Here is a 26,248-nt window from a genome sequence, read left to right on the forward strand (position 1 = left end):
TGTATTACAAACAAAATGCGCGCGCAATTCGAATTCAAAATGGCCGCTGTTTTCATAGGGCTGTCGCGTAGAACGAATAATTGTATCGAATAGCAAAATATCGATGCATGTACTCGATTAACCAAAACAAAATAGGGTACATCGTACAGTGCTTGACAATTAATGGCAATGTACATTGTACATAAACTGACTACCCTGTGCATCATAAAGTTCTATCTTTTCTATATTGGTTTTTGAATAAAATTTGTAAAAAAAACACTTACTTGATGCTACAGGGCTGCAGGGTAAGTCAAAATAGGGGAGTAAAATCATACATAATGGGATACATTTCTGTTCCGCTTTCACAGACTTTTACTTCAAGTACATACAAATTGAAGAACACAGCTCTCTGTAAAAGACAAAATATTATAATTTTATAGTCTAGTGTTGTCAATTTCGATTATAATATCGATACTCGATATGAACAATACGAGATGAAAATCGATAACTGCTTCCTTGTTCAGTCTCACGCGGGATTCGACATGTAATTATTGTATTTCAGTACTTTACACAAATATCAAAATCAAGTATTTTGTATACAATTTACTGTGTATTTTTATGGAATTAAATATTGATTTTTCACGTTTATAGTGTATTTTTGTATCTATTCTCGTAGAGATAATTTTGGAATTTTGTGGAAATTTTCAATTTTGACCAAAGGATATTGCACGCCTCATAAGCGAAGCGTTGAGGTGGGTACTACTGTCACTTCGCGCAAAACATCTGATTTTTCAAACTTAAAAGGTCTTTATGTATCATACATTGCACTTGTAAGATAATACATACACACACATATTAAGAAAAAACACTATTTTTAACGTTCATGATATTTTTGATGTCATTTTTGTTATTTAAACTAGTTAAAAAACAGTTTAAAAAAGTTCTGTCTTGGACGTCCGTGTGTCTGTATGTGCGGATCCTTTTTCTTGTTAACACGATAGCGACCGAAATACTTTACTAATCGAGTCTTTTTTTTTCTCTTACGCTTGAGTATGCTCAGGAATAGAACCCTTTCATTTTTCAGGGTCTGATTCGATGTGGTTTAATTGTTATTAAATAAACAAAAATAATAATTAATTAATATTTATTAAAAAAAAATTATGAGGCGTGCACTTTTGGATTTTCCAAATTATTTTATTCTACATCTAATGTAAGTAAATAGTTTAATGTGTCTTTCTTTTTGGCGAATTCTGTAATAATCAGAAAATAAATCTTTTTGTGTTGGTACTACGACTTAATAAATTAATATTGTATTGATGTAGAGTTATTAAATCTAGAGTTTTCTCGTTAATAATAATTATTAATAAAATTGTGTTTTATGATGATATTTATTTGAATATATTTTGAGGTGATTAATATTTCAAAACAACACCACTAGGTATTTTGATATGAATTTTGCATGATAGTGTACATTAAATTGTACACCCAACTTTAGTATGTAGAAAATCGCTCTCCTTTAAAATTTTAATTTATAGAGAATACAATGTATTGCAGTTACTAGATATTATTCTGTGGTATTGCGACTTTATGTTGAGAAAAATATACCTAGGTGTCTAGGAATTTTCCTGTTTTCTATGATACCTACGTACCTATATAATCGTTGATTCTAGTGCAGACAGCTGTGATACTTTTTCCAAGCGTCCACGAGACTATAATTGCGAGCCAAGCGATTTCTGTTAACAACACAATGAACATAACAGTAACGCGATGATTGTGGTATCTTTGAATCTTGCCAAAGAAGTTTCACTTCTGACACGTCTGCTTGGCATACACGTTCTTTTTTTGTCACATCAGAATTTTACAGCGTAGCTGCAATTAGCACATCTCTGATGCAAAAACTTTGATTTAGATTTTAGACTTAGAATAAAATTGGACATAGGTAGGTACATACTACATAATTTTTTCTAGGAGTCTTATACTGGAAATAATAATAATAATAGGTGTCTATTTAGTAATATTTAGTGTCATAAAACTTGTGAGAGAACTGAATGACGTAATATGTAATATACTTGAAAGTTGAATGAGCCTCGTAATAGGGTAAAATGAGGGTAATAAAAAAAAATGTGTGGTTTTATGAAACCACGGTAAACTAGTGAAACTTAGGCACAAAATTATCGTATTTGTACGATAATTATCGTACGGTTCGACCGTCACGCGACATGCGCTACACAGACCAAAAAGTTTGAGACGATGTAATAAAAGTTTCACTTTAACAACATTATGTGTATAATTTATATTTGTAGTGTTATTTCACGCATTATTTGGATGAAAGAAGCTCTTTGGTAATACATATAATGCTATACAGTAAAAATATTTAAAAATGAATCGCAAAATGTGTTGGTAAGCGCATAACTCGAGAACGGCTGAACCGATTTCGATAATTCTTTTTTTATTATATTCCTTGAAGTACGAGGATGGTTTTTATGTAGAGAAAACGCAAATATGTACCACGGGCGAAGCCGGGGCGGACCGCTAGAGTGGTTTCTAGTTAAAGTGGTTAGGTTTTTTACTGGAATTTATAAAAGTGAAACAGATATAACGTACATACAATAAGCTTAAAACTAACTATGTAGGTACCTACTTAGGTTACAACAGGTGGTCTTTAGCTTTAGAGCGATTTTTTCTAGATGATTGTAAAAATTGGAGCCAAGTTCAATCGTTGACTTAATTGCCGAAAAAAGAATTGAGATCTAAAAAACCAAAAACTTGGTTTTTTGAATTTTTCATCTAAATTTTGAGGTTATGTGAAAAAATTGTTAATACAAAAGTTGTAGATCTTTTTATTACCTACAACTTTGCCATTGAACTTTTTTCCGTAGGACTTGTAGTTTTGTCGGAAATCGAGAGAGACCATTTTTTTCTCTTAAAAGCTCCCCCCCTCCCTCTTCCCGAACTAGGATTGACTGTAATTTATTTTTCCTTACATTTTTATCATATTTTCCTCCTCTTCTAATGGGTTTTATCCTACTGCGATTTTTTCACTTTTTATTATTTTTAAAGGCTTCTACCCTGGTGTAGGTATATTGCTTAAGTTTAGTATCTGGATTCTTACTTGGTTACATCTACTATATTTCAGTGAAAGTCCTATCAAAATCGGTCCAGCCGTTCCAGATAAAAAGGGCAAAGTTTGAAAAAAGCGTGTGTGCCGAGCACACGTGTCAGAAGTAAAACTTCTTTGGCAAGATGCAAAGATCGTCGTAGAAGAATCGTTGCCTTACTCCATGACGTGACGGTATTGTCATGACGCGATCTTGAAATTTTACTCTCAACGCGCCTAAGAAGTTTCACTTATATTAATATTTATATTACGCAAATTAAACCATTTCGACCTTCGACGAAGCCTTCTTCCATTATACTGAAATTAAAACTAAACTAAGCACTCATAAATAAAGAACAAATAAATTTGAATATGTAAAATTATATATTGTTATAAATTAATTCCCAACTGGCAACCCGAACCGAGTGGGTGGTTTATGGTTATAAAAATGAGCTGAACAGCGGATTTGACACACTTTCCGTTGGGCTCTCAGACGTGACGGTCGTTTTGGTTGTGTTTAGTTGTGTTAATTATCATTTTTAGTCGATTAATATTTTATTGTTGAAGGTAGACATATAAAATCATTTTGTAAGGAATAAAACTTTCTTCGTTGAATTTAAAATCCCTAAGAATATTATTTTTTATCTACTGTATGAGCAATATTTTTATTACAATTTTCTTTAATTTTACGTTTAATAACAGTTTTGAATAAAGAAATGAATGATAGGTTATATTATGTAGTATGTATGTACTTCTTCTACTATTTTTGGGATGAGGTACTTATCAAGCTGCTAAAAAGTAATACATAATTCCTCATTTCTGCAATATTTTTAATTGCTGATCTGCTTCTATTGATCGTGATATCACAATATTATAGTCTATACTTAGTCTATACGCATGATATGATGCTGAAGAGTTTGTTTGTTTGATCGTGCTAACTGCTAACATTACGAACTACTGGAACGATTTCAAAAATGCTTTCACTGTTGGATATGTACGTCATGTGATCCCTGAATGGTAGTTTTTAATAAAGCCTTTCTTGAATATTTTTCAATAAAAATATTTTTTTCCCAATAAACCAATACTAATTTTACAAAGTAAGCTATAAACTGTATTTCCTTACGATTAAATCTATAAGAATTATCCGTTTTGTATTGATTGGGTTTAAACATTAATAAATTTGCTTTGCAAATATAAAATGGCGAATGAAGCTACATTCTACAAGTTATATTTATCACTTCAACGAAAATTTATGAGGATGGATGTATGTTATTAGATGGATGGATGTATGTTACCTATAGGTATACATACACATACATCCATACAAACATAGATTTTTGTTACTTGTTTGTTACTACTCTTTCACGCAAATGCTACTGAACCGATTACAATGAAATTTAGCACACTTATAGAGGGTAACTTGGATTAACACATAGGATAGGTTTTATCACGGAAATCCCACGGGAATAGGAACTGTTTTCCTTTGACGATCATTTATATAATCATTTTGAAGATATTTACTCTCTTTTTTCCAGTATGGCTCCAGTAAAATTCGGTTTATTTAAGGCGCGAAGCCGGGACCAACAAGAGCAGCCATCTACAGAGAACTTGCTGAAATCAAGCCATAGTATTGATCAAGGTATTTATATATTTGTGTGGGTTTTTGTTTTGTTAGTAACTGTTTAGGTACGAGAATAATTACGTATTAAATGCCAATATAACGAAAAAAAGGGGTTTTTTTTGCAAAATCGGTGACGTCGATTTAAATAAGCTTTTATAATGTTGCTATTAATGTTTTCTGATTGACTTATTGATCGTATACACGTACCTGGGTCCTTTATTTGTTCGCTGTTTTTTTAACAATCTGACCCGGTTATATGTTATTCTGTCAGGACACAAGAAAATTGTTATTTATTATGTACAATGTTTTGCACACAAAAAATTAATAAAAATCCGTCAAGCCATTTAGAAGTACAAACACAACCCAAGAGATATAAATATCAATTTCAATTATTATTATTTATTTAAACAATTTATGTAAAATATTACAGCAGGCACACCCGACTCGCCAATACCTTCTACTAGCAAAGGAATAGTCGATGATTTATCACCATTAGACTTCGCTATACTAAACTTGGACGATGATGATGATGACGTAAGTACATTTATTATTAACTAAATGTTACTCGCGGCTTCGCCGTGGTCACAGACCATGGGAAGTTGTTTCACTGCGGTAAAAAATAGCCTGTCACTCTCTAGCGTCCTAAATTCCTAACTATCGTCAATTGTACAGAATAGATACAAAAATCATAGCATAAACTCCACTGCATCGCGGTCGTGATAAACAAACCAACAAAAACAAAGGAATACTTACTAAAAAATTATTTGTGTTTACTTTTAAATTCTGTTTATTAAATTAGATTATGAATAATGAACCCAGTGTAACAAATAATAACCTCACTCAATTAAAGTACGTATATTTTATTACGCTAACGGTTAAAGTCATCTCGGGGTGCCACTAGGGTCTATTCTTAAACCGTAATTATAATATATGTATATTTTCAGTTATCTGACGCGAAACCAATTCCAAGACGAGGTAGTGATTGCAGTCAAATCGATCAAACGCAGGTAAACTTACTTCTTAGTAGTTCTTATTTTAATTGCTTTCAACGCTTGTTTAGTTAATAATTTAATGATTTATAAAAACATTAAAATTATTTACCTGACCCCACAAACCAAAAGGACCTCGAGTTCCAGCTAGTAATTTATACGAACAATTTCAGATAAACTACCGTCAACTGCAGAACCCATCGCTTACATCAACATCTACTTTAGACGATCTAGACCAAATACACATTTACGACGACCCAGCTACACAATATGACGGCGCATCCACATCATATGACGCAAACTCGTCACAATTTGACATGAACTCGTCCCAATTTGACATAAACGCGTCAGAATATGACGTTAACTCGTCACAGTTTGACATAAACTCGCAGTTTGACGAGTCATCGATTGCGCCTAGCGAGGATCTGTCGGTGTATTGCGCTATGTTGAAGAAGCCGAAGAAAAGTCGGTCGAAAGAACAACAGTTGCGCGATATTGATATGTGGCAAGCGAGTAATATTGAAGTTATGCAGGTAAGTCATAAAATTTATAAAGATCTCTAAAGTCAAAAGCTCTATTATTATTATTTCGAACAATTAGGGCATCAGGGACCAGTAAAATGTATTTGAAGTAGTTAAGTACTATTAACTTGGAATAAAAGATTTAATCGTATTGCTTTAGAATGATGCAGATAAGTTGATTTAGTGAAAAATTATGTTGCGGTGTGTGAATTGTTGTTACACAAGGATCAACTTGAGGTTTCTTTTTTGTATTCAGTATTATGTATACTAATTATTATTTACAGGATTTGATATGTGAAATACATTTGTAATAGAAATAGTGAATAATTTCCAAGCTATTTTCTCGTGTTTGGTTTTACACGAGTATTATACGTTAAACAATTAAATCGCATTTAAAACCCATATTTTTTAATTTTATTTACAATTAATAACTTTTCTTTTTCCAGAATCTTCTTAACAGAAGCGGGACGCTGGACGAACAAATAAAATGGGAAGCGATTGCCACCGCCCGGGGACTATGTACTCTGACAGATAGTTGTACGTGCGACGATTGTACGGGGGCGAAGTACCTGGCTGGGGTCACGGACGGGGACGGAGGCCTAGGGGCTGCGCCCTTGTTCAGCGCTATCAGTGTTGGCTGCCAGATACAGTAGTTAAGATCTGATTGAAATTGTAGCCAAAAGAATATGGGAATGGAGGAAGTTTTGGCGATGTTTTGCTACTTTTCAAGATGCAAATATCGGGAAAATACTGTTTATTCTGCTTTGGGAAAAGGAAGCAAATAATCCTTTGAAGTTTTTTGGAGATCTCTCGATGTTATGTGTCTATCTAATATCTATATAGCATACGTACATGTACATCTTGAATTTGTCAGAATCTAATAATTCGAGTAGATGACGTCAACCTGTCAGAATTTGATGTTAATCTGTCATATTTTAACGTCATTTGGAAACATTCTTTATTTGCAATCAGACGGGACGATTGATGGTCATTTATTGTGATTTTTTAACGGACATGGAATAATTTACTAACGTTTGAGAGAAAAATCAATATTTAAGTTTAATTTAATTGAAATACGCATGATATCTATTTTTAATCGAACTGATGTTAGCACATTTTTAATAAAAGTTTATAAGTAAAGCTACATTCGCAAACACCCCAATGCAATAGAATAAAAACAAAATAAACTTATTACTTAGCTCTTAAGCTATTAAATGAACGTAAAAATGTATAGTTTATTCATAAAAAGAAACCATATCTCTGGTTATAAAATATCGAAATGAGTAGGTACCTGTGGTAGGTACATCACTACAAAAAAGATGTTGCAGTCACCAAAATGCGATTACGATGTCGGATAATCAATGTTATTGATTATCCGACATCGTAATCGACATCGTAATATATATCAATATTATGTAGGTACTACATAAGTACTGCACGACTAAATTAAAAATAGGAACGTTAATGACCTTTGTGTCTATTTGAAAAATACAATTTACATAAAAAAAAAGTGTGTGCGTGTAACCTTTACGCGCGATTGAAGTAAAACTTCTTTGGCGTTGACGACATATATCACTGAAATGATTAAATATTAACTTAAATAAATAAATATTATATTATAAATAATATAATTTAATTATATTTATTATTCATGTGCTTTACAAAGATTATTTAAATGTTATATTAATATTATTCATTCGAAACAGGTAATTGAATGTCATCATAACTTCTTACGTACGAAATTATAGGTTTGTGGTAACTATAATGTGAAACATAAATTTTACTCTCTAAATTTGCTACTTTTCTTGAAAATACAGCATCTATCGTTGTACCGAAACGCGTTGTTGAATGAAGTCGAGAAGTATTCATAGATAAATCAAATTTTTCTTCTAAAAAATCAATTAACGGCTGAGATTCCTGAGAGCGAAAATTAACATTAAAATCTCCAGTTAGAATCATCGGTAATTCATGATAATTACTATTTAAAAGTCGAGAACCTTCAATTGTGAAGTGAAGTAATTGCTGATGAATAAATTTTATGATATTTGTCAGGCTAGTATTTGTAGAAATATAAATAACAACGATAATCACAGGTTGGTCATTCGTATTAACACATCGAACCAAGGCGATGTCACCAATTTGTGAAACCTCATCGGAAATTTGTGATAATATAGTTGGTGAAATATTTTTAATTGGTGTTACATTGTTCAGTGTATCTGTAGATGAATGATATACAGCTACTCCACCAGCAGTTGAGTTGGGTCGTTTGTATTGGGTAACGCAATAAAAATTTTCAATAAGAATTTGTTCGTCATTTTTCATCCAAGTTTCGGAAAATAACAGCAATGTGGACCTTTTTAATACTTTATCATTCAGATCAGAAACATGAGCACGTAAACTTTGGCAGTTGAAGGAAAATAGTGTAATGTTACTCTCATTTACAAGGTTATATAATTCTTCCTGTTGTGTTATTAGGCGAGAATTTGAAAGTCTTTCAAATTCACACTGTAAATCAACTATTCCCCCTGGACGCTTTCTTCCATGATAAAATTTGTTGTCATCGGTGTTTGAGACAATGAACAATCCATTTATATCAGTTACTCGTGATAATGCTACATATAACAGCTGCTGACTGTGACTTTTATTGTATTCATAAACGATTTGATCAAAAGTACCACCTTGAGACTTATGTATTGTAAGCGCACAAGCAGATACTAATGGAAAGTGATTTCTCTTTGCAAATATTGTCTTATTTCTATTCATTGGTACAGATGACGATCTTCGTAAAATTGGGACTGCTGTTCTACTAATTTTTAGAGTTTGAATATGATGGGCAGCTTTTTTCCTAATTTTCTCTCCTATCCTACCAGGAAACTCAAGCCATAAGCGTATGATGTTATCACTGTCATCACGTTCAATATACACTAACTTTCCAACACAACCGTTGGCTAAGCCATCAGATACATCAATATTGGTTGTAATAATGTAAAATTTGTTAAGAACTAATATGATTTCATAAGGCGATCCTCCTGTATCAATAACTGACATTTTATGAAATTGTTGGCGTACATATGCTTCTTGTTCAACTGAATGACAACCTATATACATATCTGTTGCTATGGATACTACTTTGTCTTCAGCAATATTTAAAATAGATTGATTATAATCCGCAACATGTTTATTTTTATTTTTAATTTACTTATTTTAAAAGTAATAAATAAACAAGTATATTTAGAGATTTTCAAAAAATTTTGCAATTTAAAATACTTAATGTTTTTAAAACTGTTGAATTTTTCATTCACTTTGCTATTCACAATTGATCCGTTTGAAAATTTGAAAATAAATAATCCTAATTGATTATGATATTTGCCACTAGCTGGCGTATAAGTCAAGAAGCGTGTAGTATATGACATATACTTACAACCAATCAGAATTATTATTTTTAAATGGCGGAAACTACACAGCGTTACTTCCGTCAGAAAAAAAATCTGAGTTACTCCCTAGTCGCGCCTAAAGAAGTTTTACTTCAAAAATCCTTTTTGCATTTCGATAATAAATTAATTTTAAATATAAAAAATAGAAAAAAATGTTATTTTTTTTCTTGGATTATTAATTCGCTTGAACAGACTCCTATGATATCACAAATCGATCCAAAGCTTAATTGAATCTCATCGTACCTTATCTGACATTTTTTCTAGCCCTAAATTTGGGCCTAGACTCACCTTCTAAAAACACTAATAATGTAAAGCTTTAGTGCTATTGCCAAATTTAAAATAGTACTAAATATATATATTTTGTCTACATAGGTTTATGGATGGAGGCCTCTAGACCACTAAATACGATAAATTTCGGCTTAAATTTGAAACCTTTTAAATGCAGTTATGAAAATTAAATTTTTGATACAATTCACAATTATTATAAACACAATAATTTCTTTTACGTAAATACAAAGAAAAAAATTCTTATTTCTATCGCTTATATTTTCAAATATTTGACAGTTGTCATAAAAAAGCGCGGTTTTTTTGACAGTAAGCTAGTTGATTTTTATTCTGTGCTTTCAATTTTGCCGCGTTTTTATCGTCCCTTAGTGTACTGGAGGCCTCATAGTGATAGAATTGGTGAACGAAGTGGCTTATTTCGGAGTGCAATCAAATTTATTACTTTTATACAAAAAACGTATACCAACTTGAAAAGAGGAAAGTTTGTCGAGATGTGAGTACAGAAGGGAACAGTGACACAGTATTACAATATTTCAGAATTGTTATACTGTGACAGTGATATGCTATAAATCACTGTGATAAATAACAGTGAAAATAACGGGCGGTGTTTATCTAGACATTTATTATATGATATTATATTATAGTAGAAAGTGGTAATCATGTGGGCTATACTGTAATTATTATGATCTCATTATGTCTTTAAAAAAAAAGTCAAAAAAGAGAGTAGCTTCAATAGGTTTAACAGTCTCTAATAAAAAAGCGTTACTTGTGCATAAAATGTTTTTCAGCTGTAATAAAATGAAAAAAAAAAAAAGAAAACACTACTACTATTACTCAGATCTTTTAAAATTGTTTACGATAAGTGTTGTGTAAAAAACTGTATACTTTACTATAAATGCCTGTAAAATATTATTTATTTACACCTTTTAACTCGAACCTTATATTATGTATTTAGTTTGCATCCAACGCTCTAAACACGAATTATACCCCTTTACTACACCCTTATACCTAATTATTATGTACGTTTTACACTTTTCTATAAAGATATTCGTAATATGTAAGGATATTAGAATTAAATTCATGAATTAAATGTATATTTTGTAGAGATTGTATTATTAGTATAAAAATATTGTCGTGTTGTAATGTCGTGACATTTGTATTACTAAATAATTTAGGATTTTATGTATTGGAATATATTATAATATGTGTGTCGTACCTAAACGTCTTACTACTTTTGACAGACAACAGTCGAACGGTAGATATAGGATAAATTTTAAATAATCTTCCGAATTTTGAAATATCAAAGTACCTTTTTTATGTTTAATATGATGTCTTAGGATAAATTTAGTGCGATTGTGGAAAAGGCCTCTGGAAAATGATAGAAAGACTGACGTGTCTTTTAAGAGATATAGTGTAAAATTAACGGGAGATGAAGGTTTACATTCTTTATTGAGATCTATAGAAATTATTCCCAAGATGTTTTCAGTTACAGAAATGAAAGGTATTGGAGTTTATAAGACACTAGCTTTCCGCCCGCATAGTTACCGTTCCCGTGGAATTTCCGGGATAAAACCTATCCTATGTGTTAATCCAAGTTACCCTCTATATGTGTTCTATATTTCATTGTAATCGGTTCAGTAGCATTTGCGTGAAAGAGTAACAAACACACACATACATATCCTCGCAAACTTTTGCATTTATAATATGTATAATTTTTATAGATCTCAATAGTCAGTAATATTTCCTGTTTCTATGAGAGAACTTTTGCTAAGTATACTATTCTGATACTTCTAGAATATATTATAGTCGACAGTAAAATACATGTAGTAAATAATAATTCTATGAAGCGTTCCATACCATGTAGTATTTCATAGTATTTACTCAGTGTTCTTTTAGTAATTTTGTATTAATGAGAGGATTATTATATCTGGATTAGACGTAGATATAAGTTGCTATTTGTGTATTATTGACGCTTTTTCAAACTTTAAGTACAAATTGTTGTGTAACCAAAAACGTTCTCTTACCAAAAATTATAGTCAGCTACTCGCAAAAGGTTTATGAATAATTTTTACTTTTGTACCTAAGCATTATATGTAGGTATATATACTTATTATATAGACAAAAATTTTCCATTTTTATATAGATGATACTTAAATATGTAATACTATGTTCCTATGCGAGTTATTTTACGAAATTTAGCTTTACAGATATGTAAGCACTATTTTTAAGTAAATGTAAATTTTGTATTGCGTATTTGTATACTTTATGATGACAAAATAAAATATGTATAACGAAATTGAAGTAAAAAATGATAAATATTTTGAGAAATTAAAAACGCAAGCACACAGTTATTGGAATTTAAAAATTAAGTAATTATTGAAAGAATCCAATCTCAGAACAAATTCCGTCAATTCCACAAATTAACAGCAAATAATAATTAATTACATAAATTGAAGTTCAATTAACTATACAATTATATTATTTGGTAGCTACTTCATAATTTTGTAGGATTTTTCATTAGCTGTCACAGTTAAATCACGTTACAATCTGTTACTTTTTAAGTAACTGTGAAAATCACATGTAACAGGCAGTTCGTATCTCATATGAAATAGCATAACTGAATTTAATTATTATAACTTCAATAGTGTATAAACAAATAATGAATTATTACTATATATTATTTTTGTGTTGCATTTTAAAATACTCAGTACTATACAGAATTTATATTGAATACATATTATTGCATGTTCTTCTTAGTTCTACAATTTACTCTCTCTCTTAATAATTTATTTAAGAAAAATAAAAATCCAACGACTTCCCAAGCAAATATGATGTAAAATAACGTAGCCGGAATGTGTAAGAATATTTTTGAGAGTATCGTAAATGTTTTAGAAATACATAGAATTAAATTTTATAATAGGTTTGTCACATTTGTCTCTTGGTGTTTTGTAGTTTCTCAATTATTTGTGTTGTAATAAACAAATGCTGTGGAAATGTGTTGTTATTTTTCGCCCGCACAATCATATCAACCTTTCGCAACTTATGCCCGGGATACACGAGGCTAGTTTTTTAGGCTAGGATAGTAAGCTAGTATCAGTAAGATGGAAAGCTAGTACTAGGGATCACGTAAGTAGGTACATAATATCCAATCGGGAAATAATTTTTGAAATCGGTCCTGCAGTTCCTGAGATTAACGCGTTAAAACAAACAGCTTTTTGTTACTATATTAGGTACTTTTAATTGGAATTGGTTTCGAAAATACATATAAAAGACAAAAGACGTAAAATTGTGCGCTTACCTGAAATTATGTTCATCTTGTTAAGTCATGAAATCCACTATACTATCAGCAACCGTTGAACGAAAATAATTGAATCCTCGACAGTCAAAGGGTTGGTCAAAGAACATGGTTACAACTTTCGGCTCTACCCCCAATGCAAGCTACGGTTGCGGGTTGGTGGTTGGTTGGTTGGCGCGCACTTATTTATGGACAAACGTATGTGAAAATAGATATTTTTAAGAAACAATAAAACATTCATAACGAAACTCACTTCGTAAATGAAATTGCGTAACTTATATGTAAGTATAAAAAAAAATCTTTTCTCTTTTTAATTTTTATATTATTGGCGCGCAAACGGGCCACAGACAAAATGTGACAAGTAGCTGTCGCTAGCCACTAGCGCAGTGGCGTGGTCGGTGGCCCGTTTGCGCCGAGCCATAGAAGGTATCTAAGGTATCTATAGTACTTGATAGTACCTATAAATTAATCGTTATGCTTAGAGACACAGGTAAACTTTCGTTTTTACAATAAATTAAGAATTAATTTTTATTTAAATATTTTTTTTTTACTGGTCACTGTATTACTACGTTCCATTTTACGATCACGGTAAAGCCAAGAAAGAACTGTCAAAAGTAGCGTCACTCTTGTCATTTTAAAGTCTGTTATTGTCACACAGTGTTGATTATTGAAACAACGCCAATGAAAAACATATTTTTGGTGAAAAATAAGTGAAAATGAGTGGCCCGAACGGGATGTTGTATGGTGGCGATGAAATAGGCGCATTAGTGTTCGATCCTGGCCATCATTCCTTGCGAGTTGGTTATGCACAGGAAGATACTCCAAAAGCAGATATTCCGGCGGTTATTGGTGTAGGACCGGCTACTCATATACCTGATGCCGAAGAAAAGGTTCCTGATGGCACTGTTACGCAGAGCGGTATGTAATATTGATTAACTACATAGGAGTTACGAAAATGTGCAATTTTTATGTACTCGTTGCCGGGAAAGTACTTATCACAGAAACTTACTATAGTTGCTTTATTAGGACCTAAAATATAATTATATTTAGAAATATCTGATCATGATAGGCAAATTTCGAACAATCAAATGTATATTTACCAAGTCATATGAGTGATTCATACTTTTCAAGAAACTTTGTTTTATTGTTTGGTTATTTAAAACAGTTCAGATAGTTTGTTGGTCTATTTGAAATATGTTATTAGTTCTACTATAATTCAAAACATATAATTCTGTGGATATTTAATCAAATATAAAGATTAGGAATATGTTTATGAGTTCAATGTTTTGTTAAGACAAACAGTAGTCACCAGATTAGTCTGAAAATCAGCGCTGTCTTGTTTTTGCATAAATTTTGTATAAATTTAAGTGTTTTGGCTGTAAATGACTTCTTTCTGTATTTAATCCTACTAATAATATTATAAATGCGAAGGTTTGTGAGGATGGATGTGTATATGTGTGTTTGTTACTCTTTCACACATATACTACTGAACCGATTACAATAAAATTTAGCACACATATAGAGGGTAACTTGGATTAAAATATAGGATAGATTTTATCCTGGAAATCCCACGGGAACGGGAACTATGCGGGTTTTTCATTGAAACAGCGGGCAAAGCTAGTATGACATAAAAAACAACTTTTTATATTCATTACTACTACATTTCACAGCGACAAAAACAAACGAGCTACGCTACTACATAGACGTCACTGAGTTGCATGTGCCGCGGCCGCACATGGAGGTGCAGACGTACATGAAGGACGGACAGATTGACAATTGGGATCTGTTCGAGAAAATGCTGGATTATTGTTATAATAAGGTAATGTGAGAATCGGTTGGTTTGTTTATGTAGGCGTTAGTTTGTTGTTTAATTTAATGTTGTAGGTTTTTGGTTAAATAAATAAATTGTTGAAAAATTGATTTATTTCTATTATTATCTTATACACATATAATTTATAATTAGCCTTTTAGACGGTTTTATTAAAGAAAATACTTTCAGAGAACAATCACAATTTTAATATAAAAATATTAACAATTACAATAAGCGAAAAATGGTGACGTCTATCCGATCCGTGTGTCGAAAAACAAGAGAGCGAAATCGAACGCGGTGCCTGACATGTATACACCGTCCTCGCTAACTGGCCAGCAATCCCTTTTCCATCTTTCACCTCCATGAAGGCCGAATATGCCCCCTATTGCCTATTCCGCTAACTATATATAAAAAAAAAATATATAATTTTATACACACAAAATCAGCAAATCTATAACAATTACAGGTAATCCGTTCCCCATCAGAACACCACCCAGCGTTATTCACAGAAGCTGTATGGACAACTCGACCGGCTCGAGAGAAACTCGCGGAACTGCTGTTTGAAAAGTATCAAGCGCCCGCATTCTTTCTGGTTAAGAATGCGGTGTTAGCTGCATTCGCTAATGGGAAGTCGACTGCGTTGGTCGTTGATGCTGGGGCTAGTCAGACTTCAGCGGTGCCTGTTATTGACGGGTAAGAAATTATTATTAAATTACTAGCAGTCCGCCCCGGCTTCGCCCGTGGTACCTACATGTTTAAACTATCCTATCTCTCAAGTTGGATCGAACTGCACATGGTGTGCGAATTTTATTTAATATTTTATAATCGGTTAAGTGGTTTAGGAGTCCATTGAGGACAAACATTGTGACACGAGATTTATATAATATATTAAGATTATTGTTTTTAATTACAGTATAATCTGTGAGGTTGAGAAAGGCATACATTTAGAAAGATATAGGTATATTTAATTTTTTTTTAGCATTTTGAAATAGAAAGAGCGTTTTATTTGCCACCATGTTAAAAATATAAATCTTAATAATCTGAACACACAAAACAGAAAAGAAATAGCAATTGTGGCAAAAAGGACTCCCCGTCAGCTAAGCAGCAAATCATAACAAAAAATTAAGCTAATTTCAATCTTCAAGTTCAAGTTTTCAAATGGAGTGTAAATTTTTTAAAAACTTTTTTTTCCATGTTTATTTTTTCTTTTACAAGTTATTATTTATTACAGATACGCGTTAGCAAGTGCGGCAGTTCGTTCGCCAATAGGTGGGGACCATTTGGCCGCTCAAGCTAAAACCATGTTGAACAACATGCACATACAAATGTTACCCATTTATAGCATACAGGTGGGTAGATAGAAAAAACGTTTTTTGAGATTTATAATATACTAGCTGCGCTACGCGGTTTCACCCGCGTGGCTTCGTATGTTGGTCTTAGCGTGATGATATATAGCCTATAGCCTTCCTCGATGAATAGGCTATCTAACAATGAAATAATTTTCAAATCGGACCAGTAGTTCCTGAGATTAGTGCGTTCAAACAAACAAACTCTTAAAATATTATAGTATATAGTATAGATGCTAGCTTTCCGCACGCGGCTTCGTCCGCTTTGTATTAAACCTAATAAATTAGACAGTAAAACCGCCCGCTTGAATCGCTCTATCTATTTAAAGAAACCCTGTCAAAATCTGTTGCGTAATTTAATAGATACAAACACAGACCGCTGAAAGTGACTTTATATTAATTATACATATTATATTTTATAATGATATTATTCAATTAAATTTTTGTAATCAAGATTTAATTACTCAGTCACAAAAGTATTCAGAATTTGCCAATTTTAAAATAATCATGGTTAAATAATGGTTTTTTTTCTCCCCTCATAAAATTTATCAAAACATTTTAATAATACTTTATATGTAAATCCCACCAAAAACAACTAAAACAAACGACGACGGCGCGGTTGGCGCAGTGGTAAAGTAACTGCCTACTGAGCCGACGGTCCCGGGTTCGATCCCCGGTCAGGGCAAATATTTGTGTGATGAACTCAATTATTTGTTCTTGGTGTTTATCTATATATGTATTTATAAAATATTATATTTATCGTCGCCTAGTACCCACAACACAAGCCTTAATTGAGCTTACTGTGGGACTAGGTCGATTTGTGTAATAATGTCCTATAATATTTATTTATTTATTTAAACCTGCATCTATCTCTTTCCCACAGAGCAAAGAGGTGATAAGAGAGAGAGAGAGAGCGCGATACACACTCAAGACATTGCCAGCTGGTCTCACACAATCATGGCAGCAGTATATGCTGAAGCGACAATATGAAGATTTTGTGCATTGTGTAGCTCAGGTGAGGGTAAAGTAAACAAGGGGAATATATTAAGTTATTTTTGATGTGACAACGTCTTATAATTCGATAGAGCCGGCTGCACGCACGAAAAAACATGACTCATGCGGCGTTACCTCGCTCTGAGGCGTTCCATGTAAGGCTTGAAGTGCGAGCGAGAGCGCGGAACGAGCGACAAAGAAAGAGAATCGGACGTTGTCACGTTCAACTATCGTCAGTAAACCGACTTTACAGACAAACAATTTTTTTTATAATATTATCTGCGCCTCGCGGTTTATCCCGCATTGCTCGGCTCCTATTGGTCTTAGTGTGATATAACCTATATTATGTTGATCTGACCTGTTACATAGTAGAATTCATGCGAAATTTTAAGTTAATCCATGCAGTACTTTTTGATTTTAGCCCGCACATACATACCTACAAACAGACAAAAATTTCTAAAAACTACATTTTTGGCTTCAATATGCTTTTTTCGTTTGTAGATCATGCCTCTACTATTCTTTTAAAAACGTATTCAATGTACACATAAAAATCCCTAAAAAAAAAGAAAAGATATTATATGTCTAATACTATATACTAATATTATAAAGCTGAAGAATTTATTTGTTTGTTTGTTTGAACGCGCTAATCTCGGGAACTACTGGTCCGATTTGAAAAATTCTTTCGGTGTTAGATAGCCCATTTATCGAGGAAGGTTATAGGGTATATATCATCACGCTAAGACCAACAGAGGTGGAGCCACGGGGGTGAAACCGCGCGGAGCAGCTGGTATTTTCTATTTTTACAGAAATTTCTTCATTAAATCATGATTAAATTATATTATTACTAGAGGTCCGCCCCGGCTTCGCCCGTGGTACATATTTCGCAATAAAAGGTAGCCTATGTCCTTTCTCGAGTATCAAAATATCCCCATACCAAATTTCATGCAAATTGGTTCAGTAGTTTAGGCGTGATTGAGTAACAGACAGACAGAGTTACTTTCGCATTTATAATATTAGTATGGATTGATTGTCAAGTGTAACATCTTTTTACAAGGTACGATGGGATCGATATAAATAAATACACTTTATTTAGCACCAAATAAAAACAGACAATATAACAAAAAGAATAAGACAATATAATGTAAAGCCAAAAAGGTGGCCTTATCGCTACTGAGCGATTTCTACCAGGCAACCTATGGGTAGGATTTTGAATTATAAAAGGGGTAAACAATAGGTGGTGCAGTAATGAAAATTTAATTATAATAGATTTTAACCAAATAACTACTTATATTATAAATATATACATAATGATATTGTCCTTTTAGACAAAAATCCCTAAAAAAAGATATTATATGTATACAACTAGATTTCCGCCCGCGGCTTCGCCCGCGTTTTCAAAGGAAAACTCGCATAGTTCCCGTTCCCGTGGGATTTCCGGGATCAAACCTATCCTATGTGTTAATCCAAGTTACCCTCTATATGTGTGCTAAATTTCATTGTAATCGGTTCTGTAGTTTTTACGTGAAAGAGTAACAAACATCCATACATCCATACAAACTTTCGCCTTTATAATAGTACTAGCGGTCCGCCTCGGCTTCGCCCGTGGTACATATTTCGCAATAAAAGTTAGCCTATGTTCTTCCTCAGTGTCTAAAGATTATCTGTGCCAAATTTCATCAAAATCGGTCCAGTAGTTTATGCGTGAAAACCATACATACATACATACAAACCTTTCCTCTTTATAATATTAGTATAGAATAAGATTAATAATAATATTAAGATTAAGATAAAATATAAATGTTCCCAGGTATCGGAGTCCCCATACGACGAGAGAACAGCGGCAGCAGTCCCCGGGGTGCACTACGAGTTCCCCGGGGGATACCATCAGGACTTTGGGCCCGAACGGTTCAAATTGACTGAATGTCTGTTCGATCCAACCTTGGGAGCTGCTCATTTGGGTGAGTTTTGTGGAGTAGGACAGTATAGTGGCAATAGTATTTTATTTATTAGCCTTAATCAGACACAACAATGGTAAACAATATGTGCATATAACAACTTAATTAAGACTCTGATGAGTCGACATCGGCAGATTGGTATGTTTGCCCTAATTTGGCATATACTACTACTAGCAATACTACTAGCAATAGTATATTATATTTCAAATTCAAATATTTGAAGTGGAACTTCTTTATCGGGGTTGGAAAAAAATTTAGTGTAACATTTTTTCGTTACGCGTGACATTTTTCCGTTACGCGCCATCTTTTTCTTATCACCTACCACGCCTGATTTTTTCGACGACGATTCGACGTAATTCTGTAAAGTTGCAATATAGTAAATTATTTTTTGAAAAATTAGGTCATAAAGAAGTTTCACTTCTTACGTGTGTACACATTTTTTTTTATTCATGAATATGGGTACAATTCTGATCTTAGACAAACGTGAGTATGAATAATAATTTTATACTAAAAGTCCAAAATTATTTTCCATTTGAGTCAAATACATTAATAAAATAAATATACACTAAAAATTAAATAGTTATATGTATAACAATTATAAGTCAATCGTTATCTATACACTATATATGTATATAAAACTCAAAGGTGACTGATATAGTGATCTATCAACGCACAGCCCAAACCACTGGACGTATCGGGCAGAAATTTGGCATGCAGGTAGATGTTAGGCATCCGCTAAGAAAGGATTTTAAAATAGGTTTTATCCCGGAAATCCTACGGGAACGGGAACATTGCGGGTTTTTCTTTGAAAACGCGGGCGAAGTCGCGGGTGGAAAGCTATACTCTGTCCATTATATTATTTGCTTTTTGACAGCTGCACGCCTATGAAGGATTGTATTGTCTATGTTAAAATGTCATACAAATAATTATATTAATAAATAAATAAATAATAATAAATAAATATTATAGGACATTATTACACAAATCGACCTAGTCCCACAGTAAGCTCAATTAAGGCTTGTGTTGTGGGTACTAGGCGACGATAAATATAATATTTAATAAATACATATATAGATAATAACACCCAGACCCAAGAACAAATAATTGAGTTCATCACACAAATATTTGTCCTGACCGGGGATCGAACCCGGGACCGTCGGCTCAGTAGGCAGTTTACTTTACCACTGCGCCAACCGCGTCGTCAAATAATTATATTAATAGGATAGGATTAGTGTTGATCGTGTCGTGTGTTGTATTAGTGTGCGCGGCGGTGGGTGCGTGCGACGCGGACGCGCGGCCCGCGCTGTGGGGCGGCGTGGCGGCGTGCGGCGGCGCGGCCGGCGCGGGCTGGCTCGAGCGGCTCGCGCGGGACCTCGCCGCGCGGGCGCCCTCCTCGCACCGCCTCAAGACCAGCGCCGCGCCGCACCACAGCGAGCGCCGCTTCGCCGCCTGGATCGGTGAGTGGGTGTGTGTGTGTGTGCTGTGTGTGTGTGCTGTGTGCTGTGTGCTGTGTGACCCCTGTAGAACCGCCATCCTGTTACAAATGTGGACGGCGCGCTGGTCAAGTGCCAGGCGGATAATAGCGCGCTGCCCGGACAGAGTATAGACGACTCGTTCAAGCTGGATGTCGTTTGTGAGTATATTTTGGTATAAAGTAAAAATCACATAATAAATAATTATCACTTATAATACCACACGAGCTTCAAAATTATCTGGCATTTCCCTCAAGGTTCCCTGCAAACAAATAATGTCGTCAAGTTTTTCAGGAAAAATCACGAGCGCTTCGCGCTCGTGATTTTTTAATCTTGACTAAAAACTTGACTCCTTCATTTGTTTGCAACGAACCTATCGGAAAATACCCGATAATTTTGAAGCTCTTGTGGTATTATAAGTGATAATTATTTATTATGTGATTTTTACTTTATACCAAAATATACTCACAAACGACATCCAGCTTGAACGAGTCGTCTATACTCTGTCCGGGCAGCGCGCTATTATCCGCCTGGCACTTGACCAGCGCACCGTCCACATTTGTAACAGGATGGCGGTTGTACAGGGGTCTTAGTACCTACGCAATGACAAAAAGAAAAATGATGGTCAGAACGCTGATACCGGATACCTTAAGATACTGTAATATAAAATATTACCGTATCTTAAGATAAAATATTATAGTATCTTCACCGTGTGTGACGCGCTTAAGTACTGTAGTATAGTTTGGAACGGAGACGCAAGCGTCCGCAGTACAAAGTATACACGATCAGTACACAAAATTCGTGTATATATTGTAATCACAGACTTAAAAACAGCATTATATAATATTCACGAGCAGTTTCCTATAGTTGCGATCTGGCTATGTATAGAATAGAAAGACGCTGCGCCGTGCGAACTGCAAACATAGCATTCATATTATTGAAGTGAAACTTCTTTATCGGGGTTGGAAAAAAATTTAGTGTACCATTTTTTCGTTACGCGTGACATTTTTCAGTTACGCGAAATCTTTTTCTTATCCCTACCACGCGTGATTCGACGTATTTCTGTAAAGTTGCATATAAGTATAAGTAAATCATTTTTTGAAAAATAAGGTCATGGAGAAGTTTCACTTCTTACGTGTGTACACTAGTACACGCACACATTTTTCTCTGTGATAACATGTGGCTACTTTTTGTTAAAAATTCGTTATTACAGAGATTTTTACCTGTATGTTTGTATGTAACCGACTCCTTTAGACTCGATTTCGACTTAAAATGGACAGATGCAATCCAAACTTTAATGACTATACAATCTGATTTAATCTTCTTAATGCGTGTTATCTTATTTCTTTACTAGTGGTCCGCCCCGGCTTCGCCCGTGGTACCTACATGTTTAAACTATCCTATCAAGTTGGATCGAACTGCACATGGTGTGCGAATTTTATTATAATCGGTTAAGTGGTTTAAGAGTCCATTGAGGACAAACATTGTGACACGAGATTTATATATATTACTAGCGGTCCGCCCCGGCTTCGCCCGTGGTACATGTTTACGTTTTCTCTACATAAAAAATTAAAAACCACCCTCGTACTTCAAGGAATATAATACAAAAAAGAATTATCGAAATCGGTTCAGCCGTTCTCGAGTTATGCGCTTACCAACACATTTTGCGATTCATTTTTATATATAAAGATTAAGATTTATTTAAAGATATTTTATTGTATTTTCCACCAGGTGGTTCGATATTGGCGTCAATCGGCTCATTCCAGCAGATGTGGATCTCGTCACAAGAATATGATGAAGGGGGCAAAGGTCAATTGGAAAGAAAATGTCCCTAGTATTATAATAAAATAGTTTTTAACTAAGTACCTGTGTTTTATTTTTATGTGAATGTGTATAAACTATTGAGTTTGTGATCAACTTGAAATAAATGCGAATTTTCAGATGTACCTAGATTATTTTGGCATTTGATATAATAAAATTATTTGATACAAATTATTTTTTCTGCTATTCTTTGTTTCTACCCTATCATAATTGACTAAGCTATTTAACACTTTTTAACCGACTTCAAAAAAAGGAGGAGGTTCTCAATTCGACAGTATTTTTTTTTTGTATATTTGTTACGCGATTACTCCGTCAATTATAAACCGATTTGAATAATTATTTTTTTATTTGGTAAGTCATACGCCAGAGGTGGTCCCATTGTCACCAGGTCAGGATCTGATGATGGGATCCCGGGGAAATCGAGGGAAACCTTCAAATTTTGTAGGCATATACACTGTTTATCAGAAATTCTTTAAATTTGTACATATCGGTAATTACCTAGGTATAGTCTTGAAGTCGGTTTTTGTTTTCTTTCTAAAAATTTACTTTATTAAATGCGTTTTCAATCAAACATTTTTCCTTAAAGTACGTAGGTATAAAATAAAGCATACTTGGTAACATAAACTAGACAATCGATTTCTAAAAAGTGAGATTAAGTAAATTATAATATAATGTTACTTTGAAGGCTTTTAGCCTGAACCAATTGTGATGATATTTGTTACAAAGATAGATTAAACGTTGAGGGAGTAAAAAATTGTTAAAAATGCCAAACGAAAGACTGTCGCACGATAACTTACACAGTATCTTTATACCTTCTTAATACATACATAAAAAGTACGTAGCAATATTTGTTCAGCTCCAAAACTACTGAATCGATTCTAAATTTGATTGGCACCCCGTGTGCAATTTGATCTAACTAAAAAATAAATAAACTTCTGATTTCTAAGATAGGATAGGTTACATCTCAGTTTATAGTCGATTATTTTATTGCAAATTATTTGCCTATTTTTTACTAGCTTAAGACGATTCTTACTTAAGCACAGAATCTAATATATATTATAAAGGCGAAAGTTTGTAAGGATGTATGGATGTTTGTTACTCTTTCACGTAAAAACTACTAAACCGATTACAATGAAATTTAGCACTCATATAGAGGGTAACTTGGATTAACACATAGGATAGTTTTTATCCCGGAAATCCCACGGGAACGGGAACTATGCGGGTTTTCCTTTGCAAACGCGGGCGAAGCCGCGGGCGGAAATCTAGTAATGTACTAAATAGTAGCTACCTAAGAGCGTTTTCACATTATCCGATCCGATATCGGATATCGGACTCCGATATCCGATATCGGATACAATTTTCCCTTTCACATTGTCCGATAAAATCCTTCCGATATCATCATGAGTGTTGCCAAAAATTTTTAGAGAAAACTAAACTAAATTGCCAGTTGATAAAAAAAGGTATAATTAAAAAAAAATCAAATGATAGATCATTATTAGTTGTACAATGTACATACATTAAAAATAACTACGTAAAAAAAAAAACAACTTCAAAAAAAGAAAAGTAAAATGTAAAAAAGATTTGATATTTAATTACTGCATATTATTTAGATGTGCTATTTACTAAATAGTTTTGAATTTTGATATCGGTCATTTGTATAGTTTATGTTAACAAATTATAAATTAAATAAATTTATATCAATACCTACTACAACCTAGTATTAGTTAATAGTTTTAGTAATACATATGTATCAGTAAATACCTACCTTTCAAAATCTATTAAATGTATTTTTAGCAAGACGTATCTAGTCATTTAGTCATTTTTTCACTATATACATTTATAAAAGTTCATGTAGTACCTATGATAAATTTATTAAGTGATACAATCTTTGTTCACATTTTATATTCTTTTTCTTATTACACTGTAAATAATATTGTCACCCGTTCAAATATATATTGCACGCCTCATATTTTATAATATGATTGTTGTAATTTCCTGTAAGTAAAGATACTGTATAAATTATTTTATTGTCATAAGCAATTATTTTAGAATTAAGAGTTTTCAAATATTCTTTGTTGTTAATTCAAAATAAAAATAAAATCGGTGTGAAATCTCCTCCTTTTTTTGAAGTCGGTTAAAAACAAAGCACTCAATGACAACAATACAATAAACAGCACAACCACAGAGCACAACCAACATACGAGTAGGAGGAGGAGCGAGGCAGAATGAGTTAAAATAAAGATGATAGACACTAATATTTTCGAAGATAGATATCAATATATTGCACGCCTCATAAGCGAAGCGTTGAGGTGGGTACTACTGTCACTTCGCGCAAAACATCTGATTTTTCAAACTTAAAATGTCTTTATGTATCATACATTGCACTTGTAAGATAATACATACACACACATATTAAGAAAAAACACTATTTTTAACATTCATGATATTTTTGATGTCATTTTTGTTATTTAAACTAGTTAAAAAACAGATTAAAAAAGTTCTGTCTTGGACGTCCGTGTGTCTGTATGTGTGGAGGATTTTCTTGTTAACACGATAGCGACCGAAATACTTCACTAATCGAGTCTTTTTTTTTCTTTTACGCTTGAGTATGCTCAGGAATAGAACCCTTTCATTTTTCAGGGTCTGATTCGATGTGGTTTAATTGTTATTAAATAAACAAAAATAATAATTTATTAAAAAAAATTATGAGGCGTGCACTTTTTGATTTTCCAAACTATTTTTGTTTACTTCAGTTCAGCCAATTGCCGTATATTTTAATACGGTAATTAAAATAGCTGCCGTATAAATCGTATTTTTAATGCCTATAAATACTTAAATGTGTGTTTTCTTAATAAAAAAAGGTTTCTTTTAATAGAAAGGATTTTAGGTTAAAGCAAAGAATTTTTTTAAAGATTTAGCGCCCTATAAGACTGAAAATACACAAACTAGTGCTTTTTTGCTGTTGGTATACTGCCTTTTCGAAAATTGAGTTGGCAACACTGAACATTATCGTCCGATAGCTCACGGGCATATCGGTGTCGGCTCCGATATCCGATATCGGATCGGACAATGTGAAAGACAGGTACATATTTCATACATTTTACTTCCCTCCGATATCGGATATCGGCTATCGGCTTCCGATATCCGATATCGGATCGGATAATGTGAAAACGCTCTAACAGTACCCAACATATTATTAAGGCGACATCTGTGACCAGATTCAGTAAGTATTCAATAGATGGAGCTATGTTAAAAATACTTGAAACATTTAATTTTATTATCTATTTTTGCTAAATATCTATTACCTATAAGAAATATTTAATCAAACGTACGTAACAGGACAAATAGTCCTGCTAATTCGTATGAAAATTTCAGCTAGTTGTAATAAAAATACATGAATGACCAATGCACTAACATAATAGGTTTATTGTGCGCTTAAATTCAAATACAGATAAGAGTAAGGAGGTACTAGGTATCTATAGCAACAAATGACCAATCTTATTCAATGAACAGTTTGTTATCAAATAATACGATACAAAGTTAGCCTCAAGTTAGCCTACTTGAATATTTTGAGATTAATTAAGGATTAATTATTTTAATAGTAGCACAGACAATATTATATTAATGCTT

At 33.1% G+C, this 26,248-nt stretch overlaps 3 protein-coding genes across 4 annotated transcripts in view; 2 read left to right on the forward strand and 1 right to left on the reverse strand.

Moving 5' to 3' along the window:
• The window catches only part of LOC149476164 (uncharacterized), a 41,992-nt gene extending 28,661 nt beyond the window's left edge, over positions 1–13,331 (reverse strand). Inside the window, exon 1 of the mRNA XM_089712330.1 lies at positions 13,225–13,331. Coding sequence (XP_089568456.1) covers positions 13,225–13,240 — 16 coding nt within the window. The 5' untranslated portion in view covers positions 13,241–13,331. The remainder of the gene's footprint in view (positions 1–13,224) is intronic.
• LOC149476167 (uncharacterized) lies at positions 1,177–7,423 on the forward strand. 2 transcript variants are annotated; one of them, XM_089712090.1, is made up of 6 exons: positions 1,177–1,189; positions 4,612–4,715; positions 5,128–5,231; positions 5,642–5,704; positions 5,860–6,219; positions 6,654–7,423. In XM_089712090.1, the coding sequence occupies exons 2-6, from the start codon at positions 4,613–4,615 to the stop codon at positions 6,858–6,860; spliced, it is 837 nt and encodes a 278-aa protein (XP_089568216.1). In that variant the 5' UTR covers positions 1,177–1,189; position 4,612; the 3' UTR covers positions 6,861–7,423. The 2 variants fall into 2 exon arrangements, with proteins under 2 accessions (XP_089568216.1, XP_089568215.1); XM_089712089.1 differs by lacking the exon at positions 1,177–1,189 and adding an exon at positions 3,564–3,643.
• Positions 13,332–13,409: 78 nt separating the features above from the next.
• On the forward strand, positions 13,410–22,659 carry Bap55 (Brahma associated protein 55kD). The gene is made up of 9 exons (XM_089712276.1): positions 13,410–13,502; positions 13,880–14,139; positions 14,892–15,040; positions 15,498–15,724; positions 16,263–16,380; positions 17,261–17,392; positions 19,178–19,328; positions 20,585–20,782; positions 22,529–22,659. The coding sequence occupies exons 2-9, from the start codon at positions 13,938–13,940 to the stop codon at positions 22,630–22,632; spliced, it is 1,281 nt and encodes a 426-aa protein (XP_089568402.1). The 5' UTR covers positions 13,410–13,502; positions 13,880–13,937; the 3' UTR covers positions 22,633–22,659.
• The last annotated feature ends 3,589 nt before the right edge of the window (positions 22,660–26,248 follow it).

Source organism: Colias philodice, chromosome 28 (genome assembly GCF_061535455.1).
Source record: "Colias philodice isolate Cphi_HAF_F1 chromosome 28, ilColPhil1 Martin Lab GWU primary, whole genome shotgun sequence".
NCBI lineage: Eukaryota > Metazoa > Arthropoda > Insecta > Lepidoptera > Pieridae > Colias > Colias philodice.